Source organism: Babylonia areolata, chromosome 2, assembly GCF_041734735.1.
Source record: "Babylonia areolata isolate BAREFJ2019XMU chromosome 2, ASM4173473v1, whole genome shotgun sequence".
Taxonomy (NCBI): domain Eukaryota; kingdom Metazoa; phylum Mollusca; class Gastropoda; order Neogastropoda; family Buccinidae; genus Babylonia; species Babylonia areolata.
The window spans coordinates 52,156,172-52,169,055 of record NC_134877.1 but is presented as its reverse complement, the minus strand read 5'-3'; the positions used below and the strand labels follow the sequence as shown (position 1 = coordinate 52,169,055).

The 12,884-nt window shown below is 48.9% G+C and overlaps 1 protein-coding gene across 4 annotated transcripts in view; it reads right to left on the bottom strand.

The window, feature by feature from the left end:
• Positions 1–1,170: 1,170 nt before the first annotated feature.
• Positions 1,171–12,884, bottom strand: part of LOC143279495 (uncharacterized) — a 34,289-nt gene continuing 22,575 nt past the window's right edge. For all 4 annotated transcript variants that reach the window (XM_076583542.1, XM_076583544.1, XM_076583543.1 and 1 more), the window contains exon 10: positions 1,171–1,400. In XM_076583542.1, the coding sequence (XP_076439657.1) occupies positions 1,356–1,400 (45 nt within the window). In that variant the 3' untranslated portion in view covers positions 1,171–1,355. The remainder of the gene's footprint in view (positions 1,401–12,884) is intronic.

Below are 12,884 nucleotides of genomic sequence, written 5' to 3'. Positions count from 1 at the left end.
GGGTCACAAGGAATATAAGGGGGTGGGGGGGGGATAGTATATATGATACGAACATAAATCGAAAATCATACACAAACACAGATACAGCAGAAATCAGGATACATAAAAGTGTATATCAATATAAAAACTTGTGCCGCATACTCACACATGCACGCACTGCACACACACACACACACACACACACACACACACTTTGAACAGAAGCTGCATATTACATGTGGATGGGGCTGATGATTAGATCTTCAGGTAGATGGTTGTTGGAGTTATCTTAACACCAATAACAGTTCTAACAAATTATATACACAGCACTTGCAATACTTCTCTCTTTATCACAACAGAAAATTAAGTCAGGTTTGCGCATTTACAAGTCGGGAGGGTTACAACCCACTAAATTCCTGTTATCTTCACGTCATCTTGCGGGCCGATTTGTCGCGGTCGTCTTTTGCTCAACGGCCTCACACAAATCTTTCCCACTTTTTGTTTCTCCTTTTTTTTTTTTTCGCCACTGACGGCGCCGCACACATACAAGTTTGTTTTGTTGTTTTTTTTCCTTTTTTTTTTTATTTTTTATTATATTCATCAGAAGAAAACTGCTTTGTCTGCAGTCTTCTTCTCCAGCTGCTGTCTGCATGTTCCGTCTGCACGCGAGATGGGAAATCCGATAACCCTCGGTACTGGTGGTCTCCAGTCGGGGCAAACCGCAACGTTTCCCTTCCATTCACTTGTGTAACCCTGCCAAAAGGTTTTCACTTGACGTGTAGTCGTTAGGCGGATGATCTCGTGGCGTATGGCTCTTTTTTATGAGCACAGACATGAAAAGTTGGGGTTTTTTTTAATACATCAAACTTGATACATATGCATGCTTTATTACAAGGCAGTTCGAGTTTTGTTGTCAAGCCATATATCCGTTTAAAAACTTTTTGTTGTGTTGCACACAGACATGCATAGTTCATGGTCCGGTGGAAGTGAACACGGCATGAGTATAAGAATGCCAGAGAGAGGGGTGTGTGTGTGTGTGTGTGTGTGTGTGTGTGCGCGCGCGCGCACCATAAGGATTGTGTGCAGTGACAGTTTCTTTTTCCTCTCCAATCTTCCATGCAATATCCTCATACGCTTATAAACATCCACACCAGCTTTTCCAATTTCACTCAAACACAACCAGTATGCCCTCAAACAGTTTTTTTATTGGATACATTCCAGCAAACAGTCGTACAATGACAAACCACAATACGTCATGCCAGGTACTGACAAACGATACGGTCCTGTAACAAATATGTAGCAGTTGAAAAGAAAAACCATCCGCAGATGGTCCACATACACAGATACTGAACATAGTATCGGGGAGAGGGGTGCGGTTATTTCCCCTTGGCCTTCTTTGCCGCTTTCTTCTTGTCCGCTGCCTGGAAAATAAAATAAAACACATAATATAAAACGTCATACAGTGAGTGATAATACACGCGCAGATATGTGAGCTTCGTGTTTCAGTCCAGGTGCCAGTTGCATTGTTTGGTTCTAACTTTTTGACAGTTACATGTGACTAAATGCCTACGTTGACCGAACTACGCCATTGGCCAGGTCCATACTACAGTTAGTAGCGCGTTACGACCACACTAGGCTCTTCCGTCCGAGCAATGCAACTGGCTCCAGTACAGTTCAAGATTAAAGGTCCCAGAGCTTTTTACGCTGATCGGGGCAGGGATTTCACATCCAGTGTGTCCAGTGTACGGCGCTGAAGGCGGGGCCCAATCCTCCCCTTTCGCCGTTTGATGATGTTTTTTAACCTCCCCCAACTGAAGTCCGTACTCTTTTACACTTGGGTGTAGTGAGGAAAATCGAAGTGCCTTTCCCCCGAGGACACACCATGCCGAAACGGGGCCTCGAACCCTGATCACTGGTGAACACATGGATCAGAAGACCAACGCCTAACAGGTTCTGCCATGGTGTCTGCCTCCCGACACTACAATGTGGTTCGTCTGTCGGGATCGACGAGAACCATCTAGTCATCCTGGGGGTGGGTGGGTTGGGCTCTGTGGATGCGCAGATGACTGGTCAGGCCAATCCGCGCCCGGAAGGTTCTGACGCAGTGTGTACAGGGGATGGTGGCGGCTGTCGGGGACTTGCTGGCACTGCTTTCCCTGGCCTGTCTGTGTTGTTCTGCTGCAGCGATTCTGTTGGTCTCACAGGATTTGGCGCCTTTGTGGACAGCTGAACGCCACTTTGGTCTGTCCATTGCATTCAGTTCCCACGTGTCGTGGCTGATGTTCAAGGCCTATAAAAGAGCCGCCTGTGTGCAGGTCCGCGGCTACGACTGCCAGTGTACCCACACCTGTGGCTTCGTCGCTCGCCTGTTGCCACAGGGCTTGGAGAAAATGATGGTATGGGATGAAGGATGACTAATGACTTGCGCGATGACTTTGTTTATAGTGAGGAGGTGTTGCGCACCGTCGACCTCTCTTGTCCGAGACCGTCTGTATCCAGTGGCAAGACGAGGTCAAGACGACTGGAGATGGAAACGGATGCAGGATGTCCTATGTGCCTCATCCTGCCCTCAGCACTCCACAGTGCTCTGCTACAACCGCCTTCCTCTCCGTTGAACCATGAAGGTTTCTTCCGCAGAGTCCGCCGGATCCAGTCTTCACATGCTTGGGTAGACAAGCCCTACCTCACCGAGGGTTTGAGACCCGTCGGCTACCCTCACCTAATTTAGCCAGCCTGTCAAAGCCGTTGCCCGGGGGTTGGGCGCTGCCGCATGCGCTAGCATAGGTGAGAGCTGGGTGCCGGTGGGGACCAATAGACGACGAACCACTCTCGGAAGAGCGCGACAAGCCCCCACCCCCACCCCCACCACCCCTCTAGAAGTACTACCCGACACTACATACTGCTTAAACGCCGTCTCTACCGCGAAGGTCATGCCCGGGCAACCGTGACATAGGAAATAACATACATGGATCGCAAGAAGTTTTGGGTTAACGCTTTTGGTCTTCACATAATTCAGCTCCCACACGACCACACTGACGATATACTGAATACAATAAATAAATAAAATCAAAAATCAAATTTAGTTTAATCTGCCCCGGTACCATTATGACCATGTGTTTTCTTCCTTCCTACTCCAGGTCTGTTCTGTGCGAGTCCGCCCGTAAACGGATGCGTGTTTTTGTGTGTCTTTTTTTTTTTTTTTTTCGTTAATAAATCATTCAATTTGAGAATTACTGGATAATCAGGGTAACGAAATGAAATGAAATTATGGTCCTTAGAGCCTCGCCGACCACTAAGGCCATCTCAAGGCGATCGCCGCGTTAATAACTACTACAAGGATAAAAAATAAATTAATTTTTTTTTTTAAAATTAAAACGAGTCACCACTTCAAACTTTCCACTCCAAAGTTTAAAAAAACTTCCAAAGTTTAAAACCTTCAAATCTGGTTTAAAATGTTCGCTTCTTTTAAGAAGTCCATCAGCGCCCACGGAAGGACATCATGAAACAAAGTCTTCAAAGAAAAATGTCTTGTGTCTAACGTCATGCAGATCCCAACAGTCAAGGAGCACGTGTTTCACGGTGAGAGGCTCATTACAGGGAATACATCGAGGGGCCTCTTCCCCCTTCAACAAGTAAGAATGAGTTAAAAAAAAAAAAAAAAGTGTGCCCCGCACGCAGTCTGCACAGCACAGACTCCTTTCTGCTCTTCACCCCCGAATGGAGGGTCTCTTTTTGGTCTGGACGGATCTGAAAGAGCTTGTCCGTCTGGGTGTTCCACTCCTCTTGCCAAAGATCCTTAACGTAAGTGTTCACCTTCCGCTTCATGTCTGTGTATGGTACAAAGGATCTGGATAATTCTTTACAGCGTTCCTGGCCAGCAGGTCCGCCCTTTCGTTACCACGAATGCCAACATGTCCGGGAACCCAGGCCAACACAACCTCGTATCCTTTCTGCGTTGCGAGAGTAAAAGCTTCATAAAATTCCAGCAGTTTGGGATGAGTGATATTCCTGCAGGCGATCGCCTCCAGGGCTGACAAGGAGTCGGAAAAGATCATGAATCTCTTGTTTCGAAGAGAGAACCATTTTTACCGCCAGAACCAGTGCGGTCAGTTCCGCAGTGTACACCGAGCTGTCAAGACAGGATGTGTTCCATTGAGGGCCGGTCAGGAAAGGCGGGACAGAACGCAGATGCAGCGACTCCGTCCTCTGACTTGGAACCGTCAGTGAAGATTCTTTGAAAAGTGGGAAATTTGTGGCAGAGTTCCGAAAAGTAAGTTCTGTTGGCCAGAGAACTGGTGGAGTCTTTACGGTACGAGGCCAGATCGAATCGGACCTCAGGTGTTCTGAAGGTCCACGGAGGGCTGTCGGGGAACTTGGAGAAATCTGAGATGCCACCAACATCCAGATCGGCATTTTCTAGGTGCGGCTGAATGCGGAGTCCAAGAGGAGGGTTGCAGTTTGGGTTGTTTAAATTTCTTGTCGAAAGGGTTGTTGAATACAGCGTCGTAAGCAGGGTTTGTAGGTTCAGAGAACAATTTCAAATAATAATTTAGGGTCAGCTTCAGTCTGCGGTTGGAGAGAGGCGGTTCCCCCGCCTCTGCGTACAGGCTGTGCACAGGGGTGGTGCGGAAAGCACCTAAGCTGAGACGGAGCCCTTGGTGGTGTATAGGGTCCAACAGTTTCAGGTAAGACGGTCTGGCCGAGCCGTATACTACACTTCCGTAATCCAGTTTGGACCGGACCAGGGCTCTGTCGAGGTGCAAGAGAGTTCTCTTATCAGCACCCCAGTCCGTGTGTGCCACAACTCGGATGATGTTCGGGGCTTTTTGGCAAGATATTTTCAGCTGTTTGATATGGCTGAGGAAGTTCAGCTTCTGATTAAAGACGACCCCTAAAAATTTGGCTTCCTTGACCGCCGGGGTGGTGGATTTTCCCAGACGGATTTCAGGGTCCGGATAGAACTGGCGAAAGTTATGAAAATGAATACATTCAGTTTTGGAGGACGAAACGGTGAAGCCATTCTCCTCTGCCCAACACTGGATTTTGTCGACGCAGAGCTGAAGCCGTCGCTGGATGCTGGCATACGTGCTGTCAGTCGCATACAAGGCGAAATCGTCCACGAACAGCGAGCTGTCCGATCCCTTCTGAACGGATTGAACGATGTCATTAATTTTGATGCTGAAGAGAGCCGGCGACAGAATGCTCCCTTGCGGGACACCCAGCTCCTGCTCGTGAATGTCAGACAGGGTGGTGCCGACCCTCACCTGGAATTGTCTGTCTTGCAAAAAATTGCGGATGAACTGGGGCAGGTGTCCTCGGAAGCCGAGCTTGTGCAGGTCCGAGAGGATTCCAAATTTCCAGGTGGGATCGTAAGCTTTCTCCAAGTCAAAAAATATGGCCACCACATGCTGTTTGTTTACAAAGGCATTTCTTACAGGTACAGCGATGCTTGCGGAAACCGCACTGTTCTTTCGCCAGAAGGCCTTCGGTCTCTAGTTTCCACATCAGTCTACCGTTGACCATCATCAGTTTGCAGATGCAGCTGGTCAGTGCTATTGGGCGGTAGTTGGAGGGGTTCGAGGGGTCTTTTCCCGGTTTCGGCACCGGGATTATGAGGGCTTTCCGCCAGGAGGGTGGAAAAAAGCCTGTGATCCAGATGTGGTTGTAAACTTTGAGCAGGGTGTCCAGACAGGTTTCGGGAAGATGTTTTAAGAGTTTATAATGGACCTCGTCCATTCCTGGAGAGGAATCCGTACAAGTCTGAAGGGCAGATTTAAGTTCATTCAAAGTGAAAGGAAGGTTGTAGCTCTCTGTGTTGTCGGAAGAGAAGTTACAGGGTGTTTTTTTCTGTCAGGTTTTTGGTTTTGAGAAACCGAGCAGATTTGTTAGCAGATCTCGAGTTCTGTTCGATTGTGGAGGCAAGCAAATTGGCAACTGCTTTCTTCTCTGTGACCAGAGCGTCTGAAAGTTTAAGGTGATGAAAGGTTGGGCAGACGTTTTTGCCCTTAACGATGGGTAACGATGCAATTTCTCAGTTACACGTGCATATTATGTCTGCATGATTTTCAGTTCAAAATACTGAAAAAGAAAATGAATCATGACTTGTCAATAATCCTGAATAGAGCAAGGAAACCCAACAATACATGCATGGAAAATACCCTTACTGAGATGTAACGAGAAAGACGAAGGGTTTTGGGGTTTTTTTTTTCTTTTGTTTTCATTTCGCTTTCAAGTGCATATGCCTAGGATGTCCATGTGGCGGTAAATGATAAATTCTGCACATACGTAACAACGAAATATATATATATATGCACTTTAATAGGCCGCAGGCCGCTTTCAGATTCTGACACACACCACCCACTGATACACCCACCCACTGACACACCACCCACTGACACGCACCACCCACCCACTGATACACCCACCCACTGACACACCCACCCACCGACACACACCACCCACTGACACACCCACACACCGAGACTCACCACCCGTCCTGCACCACTCTCCCACCCTATTGTGAATTTCGCCAAGAATTTTTTTTATGAAGCAGAACAGGGGTGAGGAATTGAGGAGGGAGGGGGGAATATATAAAGCACTTTTTTTTTTCTTCTAAAGTTTTCGCGTCACACAACCAACCAACTCGATCATCTGCTGCAGGTCAAAGTCACACCCAGACTTCCAGGGGCCAAGAAGTAAACGCGCTGCATATAAACATTTAAACCGACAAGCTAGTTTTGCCAGCTGTGTGAATGACGGTTCAGTATAAACCCGCTTCGTGACACCGTGGTGTGAAGATCGATTCTTGAAACACCTGACGGTTTATGGACAAACTAAAACAAACAGAACAAAACAGAACACGGCACACGAACAAGGGTCAAACCTATTTTTGGTGGTATCGTTCCATGAAGATATTTTTTTCCCATTCCTAACTGACGAAGGGTAAAAACAAAACTGAACACGAACATGGGAATCAAAACCATAGTGGAGGCACGCTTGGAGGAGGGGAGAGGGAAAGGAGGGGAGAGGGGAAAGGAGGGGGGAGGAGGAAAGGAGGGTATTTTCATCCATCCATGGCGGCTGTTACGCGGTGGGTAGAGGGGGCGGGGGTGGGTGACTGGAACGGCGAACGGGACCGAGTTGCACGAGCGCGACGAGTGGAGGAAGTGGTGGTGGTGTGTGTGGTGTGTGTGGTGTGGTGGTGGTGTGTGTGGTGTGGTGGTGGTGTGTGTGGTGTGGTGGTGGTGTGTGTGGTGTGTGTGGTGTGTGTGGTGTGGTGGTGGTGTGTGTGGTGTGGTGGTGGTGTGTGTGGTGTGGTGGTGGTGTGTGTGGTGTGGTGGTGGTGTGTGGTGTGGTGGTGGTGTGTGTGGTGTGGGGTGGTGGTGTGGGGGTGTGGAGGTGGTGGTGTGTGTGGTGTGGTGGTGGTGTGTGTGTGGTGTGGAGGTGGTGGTGTGTGTGGTGTGGGGGGTGTGGAGGTGGTGTGTGTGGTGTGGTGGTGGTGTGTGTGTGGTGTGGAGGTGGTGGTGTGTGTGGTGTGGGGGGGGGTGTGGTGGTGTGTGTGTGGTGTGGTGGTGGTGTGTGGTGTGGGGGTGGTGGTGTGTGTGGTGTGGGTGGTGGTGGTGTGTGTGGTGTGGGGGGTGGTGGTGTGTGTGGTGTGATGGTGGTGCGTGTGGTGTGGTGTGGTGGTTGGGGTGTGTGTGGTGTCGGGGTAGGAGTGTGTGTGGTGTGGGGGTGGTGAGCTCCCGTCAAACCCGACAGCATTCTGCAGCTGCCAAACGGGCGACAATGACGGCTGTGTGACACAACAAAGGAGACAACGGCCCTGACAGACACGGGGAGAGGTGAGGGGGGTGTGGGGTGGGGTGTGGGGGTAGGATTAGCCACGACACTTGCCAGGCTCGGCTCCTGACGGCCCCCTCACCAAGCTAACTAACCCCCCTCCCCCCACACACACCCCGATTCCCCTTCCCAACCCTTTTTTCCCCCCCTCTGGTTAAGGCTGCTGCCAACAGAAGCAGTTTAAGGTACCCGATACACTCACATCCTCCTCCCCCTTCTTCCCTGTCCCCGGTCCTAATGACCACCACCACCAGCGCGCTCCGTGATGGTCGTCTCCGATAACCTCTGTCACAACACCTTGCAACGTTGTCACATTGTCACGGCCCGTCTGACAACCCGCTCCCGACAATCCACTCCCCGACGCCTACCTGACCTGAACGAGCTGAGCGCTGTCCCCGAGGGCTGTTGATGGCAGCTAGCACCACTGCTACGGGGCTGCTATTCAACACGGAATGCGGAAATTCAGCTTACTCGTCTTCAGCGCAGGAGCACGCGAGTCTGAGTGCGTGCATAGTGTGTGTGCATAGTGTGTGTACACGTAGGTATCCGTGCGTGAGCTTGTGTGCACGCGAGCGTGTGTATGTGCGCGTGCGCATGTGTAAGTATATGCGCATGCATGTGTGTATGCGTGAGCGCGTATGTATGTGCGAGCGTACTTACGTGTGCGTGTGTAAGTGTGAGTGCCTACGTGCGTGCGTGAGTGTTGTCTGCCTGCCTGCCTGTCCCTTCGTTTATGTGCGAGTGTGTATGTGCGAGTATGTCTGTGCGCGCGTCTACGTGCTTCCTGCTCTCCTCCTTCCGCCCCCCTCTCCCCTCCTCCCCCATGACCGGGAGGGATTAAACCCGGCTTAACGGACAAATACGGTTCTGTCTCCAGCAGCCACCAAATCTGCACGATTCAGTTTCACAAGAATGCGGACCAACCGCGATGCGACCCGTTCCCATTCACTTCACTACACCACACAACAGAGTACTGTTTGTGTGAGGGGACGTTTTGCAAAAAAGTAGTCTCTGCAACTGTGAGATGGGAGGCCGGTAAAACAAAATATATTTAGAGAAAAAAAAATGAAACCGCGTCACGCACCTTCCTCTTTCATTCACCATGGCAGTGCTCCGCAGCCTACCCTCGAAAAAATGGGCGGTCGAGGACTAGATAAATAAACTAAAACCCGCAATAAAGCTCCAGACTTTTCGGAGCTCCATGTTTTTGCTTCAGCTTCATTTTATACAAGCGATGGTCTAGCGTTAACCTGAGTAAAAGTCCGACAGTCACAAATATGTCCCCCAAAAGGATATCCCATCCCAAGTTTACGACTGGTTTTGTCGGTCTTTGATTCCCACGCACATTCGTCAAGTCACAATGCATGCTCGTTCTTCGTGGACACCTTGCTCTCAACTATTCCTTCTCTTGAGGAGTTAAATTCCACTCTGCGAACCATTACATTTTGATACGGAGTTACTATTACTCCATTACTATCTGACGAAAGGATAGGACGCGGAGAAGGCAATAATGTACAAGATAACAATACTTTTGATCTCCTAAAGAGAAACTGACACGTTTGCTGACAAAGACAATTCCTGAAGATATTTTGCGCCTCTCGTCTATATACACCAGGAACGCGGCCGCTTACATCCCCTCCCCTCCCCTCACCCAGGACCACAGTTCCCAAAACCGTTATGTTGTCTACTGGAATCGACCCGAACCATCATTGTACCTGATGAGAGGGTTCCAGGTCAGAATCACAGTTGTGCGTGATGAAGAGTGCTGACTCCCCACACCGAGAGGTTGTTCAAATTTTCCCGAGTGTGTGCCTGTTACCTGTGTTCTCTCTCGAAACCCCGATTTCTCTAAACTTGCCACAGTCTGGCTCTAAAAAGTCTGACTAGGACGGTGCAGTCTTAATACCCTAAGGTGGTGATCCGACACTGGAATCGATCACTCTAGATGTGTGGGCTTGCAGCTCCACACTACATTCCATTCAAAATGTGAGACATGTCCCTGCACGTTAACTACGTGTTGACACCATGTCCACGTCTTCAGTCCCGAATGACTACCCGCTGTCCCAACAACATATTGAACTGCGTATTTACCATGCCTTGAAACAACCCACCTGACATCCACAGATATCAAGCAGAATTATGAATTTCATGTAAAATTCCATATAGAATTACATTTCAAATATGTACAAATTTTCACGTATGGAACTACTGTTTACTAGCCTTTTTTCATATATAGATGGAAGTGGAGGATGATGATACTGCTATGGAAGTCCATTTTAGGTTTGGGACTACGTGACGAGGTAAGGATGTACACTTCCTTTCATAATGAACTGTGAAATCCAAAAGCTCTAGCCAACTTTAACCCCTTGACTGAACTTCGCTTGAAAAAAGATCAGGATGGTAATACCTTGAAATTTCGTTACTCGTGTAGCCAGTGCTAGGCTTATGTATCAGATTGACATACACTTACAGCTGGGCTTACAACAAAATGATAGCTGTATGACCAATGTTTTCTCAATTGCAATGGGAAGTCATTTACAGCTTAGTCGTTTGAGATGGACTATGACTCTGAAATTTAGAGGCAAGATTGCACTGGCTCTTGGTGCTGCAGTATTGGGAGCTAGCTGGCTTGTGGGAGCCATCCCAACGCCGACTGTCCTAAAAACCCCTTGGCCAAGAGAATGGGGGTGTAACTTGGGCAAGACACTCTCCACGAAAATCATTCTAGCCTAGATAGTCAGGACAGCAGATGCCTCCTCTGCTGCTCTGGTGGTCATAGTCGGACACGACTGACTAAAATAGTGATTTTGTTGATCGCTAGTAATGCAGTGCCCCCATGAGGAATAAAGCCTTACTACAGAACGGTGACCAAGTCCCTGACATGCAAGCTCAGCATTGTGTCAGGTGACAGCCCCCCACTGACCAGCGTACTCGTCAGCAGCACTTATGGGGTTAAAGACGGACGGACGTCGGCAATTAACGCACTTAATGCTGCACGTGCTTTCGAGTGACAACTGCCTGCTAATGCGTGTCGCCATCACTCCTCTGTTGGGAACATTGAATTTGCACCCGACGCCAATACATGAAAGAAACGACATGGTGACGGAGAGGACTGACGACTGCCTGCAAGACGTATGCCGGACGCAAAGGCGTGCGAATGAAGATCCCCTTCGTCCTTTCCCGTGACGTCAGTTAAAGTCATAAATACAAAATCTTCCTTCTTTGTGTGACCTCGCTTACTGACAACTGCCAACCTCAGTCGTTGCCAAGTTTTCGTTGCCGAGAGAACTGGCACGTGGTCCACTGCCGCAACGAGACGTCACCAAATCAGAGACCGACGCTACTTTCCGCAGCCGGGTATGTACGCTGCGGCTTGCCCGTTTTCACCTGTCTTAATACTTGACGCTGACTGCTCCACCCTAATCCCCACCAACCATCCTCCACCCACCCGCCTCCAAAAAGATCAATAGTAAGATCAATGATGACACAGGCAGCTCACCTTGGCAGGTGCACCCAAGAAGGCTACCGACGAGCGCATCCCACAAGCAGTACAAACAAGAGCTGGTGAAAGACGTTTCAGCAATGCAAAGGCGACACAACAAAACATGCTGACATATTTTGAGTGGAAGTGAGGGAGGGAGTATAAGTGGGGGGGGGGGGGGGGGGGGGTGAGTGTTGGCCTGGAGGTAACGCATCCGCTTGGAAACGAGAGAATCTGAAGCACTGGTTCGAATACCACCGGCAGTCGACAGTATTTTCTCCCCCTCCACTGACCTAGTGGTGGTCTGGACGCTAGTCATTCGGATGAGACGATAAACCGAGGCCCCGTGTGCATCATGCATTTAGCGCACTTAAAAGAACCCATGGCAACAAAAGGGTTGTCCCTGGCAAAATTCTGAGGAAAGATCCACTTCGACAGGAAAACAAAACTGCAGGCAGAAAAATTCAAAATAATGGGTGGCGCTGTCAGTGTAGCGACGCGCTCTCCGCGGGGAAAGCAGCCCGAATTACACACAGAGAAATATGTTATGACAAAATGAGTAATACAAATACAAATATACGCTCTTGGACATAGAGTGGGGGTGGCTTCGTTCGGTTTATTCCTGGAGTGGAGGAAACGGATATAATAAGCGTCCATACACACACACACACACACACACACACACACACACACACACACACACACAGAGAGAGAGAGAGAGAGAGAGAGAGAGAGAGAATCATAACCACACACTCGTCCTCTCAGTACCAATCGTCACCAAGCCCTCCCCCCTCCCCCCCTTTCCTCCCTCCCTCCCTCAGTAATGTGCCAATTAGGGGATGGTCTAAAACGTACAGCAGAAAGGCGACAATGGGAGGGCAGCCAGCGTGAACGTCCCAAGGCCAAATTCCGCCCCTCTCCCCATCCACCTCTCCCCCTCAACACAACCTACCCTACCCCCCCCCCCCCCCCCACACACACACACACACACACAACACACACACACACACACACCAGTCCCCCGCGCACTACATCTGGCATGGAAAACCGGTTCATGGGTGTACTTTTTTTTCAGAATCAGATGCAAACATCAATTTTTTATCATTGATAATGATTAACCTGCATCTAGACTGGCGGTGGGTTTGTTACCCGAGAGGGTTCTTTTTCCTTTCTAATGGTATTTTGTGGACTTGGAAATTTTGCTTACGGCGGAATAAATATCGTTTCCCTACACCGACTCATTTCACCACCCTTTTGTCTGCTTTTTTTAAAATTTAATTTTCTTCTTTTCTTTTTTTTACAGTTATACTTTATAAAGTCGCGGCTAAAAATAACACTGAATATTCTTGTTCGTGACTATGTTCTCCCAATGCATTAACAACGACAACTATACATCCAACGTTACAGTGCTCCAATACATCTATACATCCAATGTTAGTGTGCTCCAATACAACTATACATCCAACGTTACAGTGCTCCAATACAACTATATATCCAACGTTACAGTGCTCCAATCTGCAAAATCAGTGTCCTGATTCTGCGAATGTCCCATTCAGTCCAATCTTAAAGCCATAAACGTTCGCTC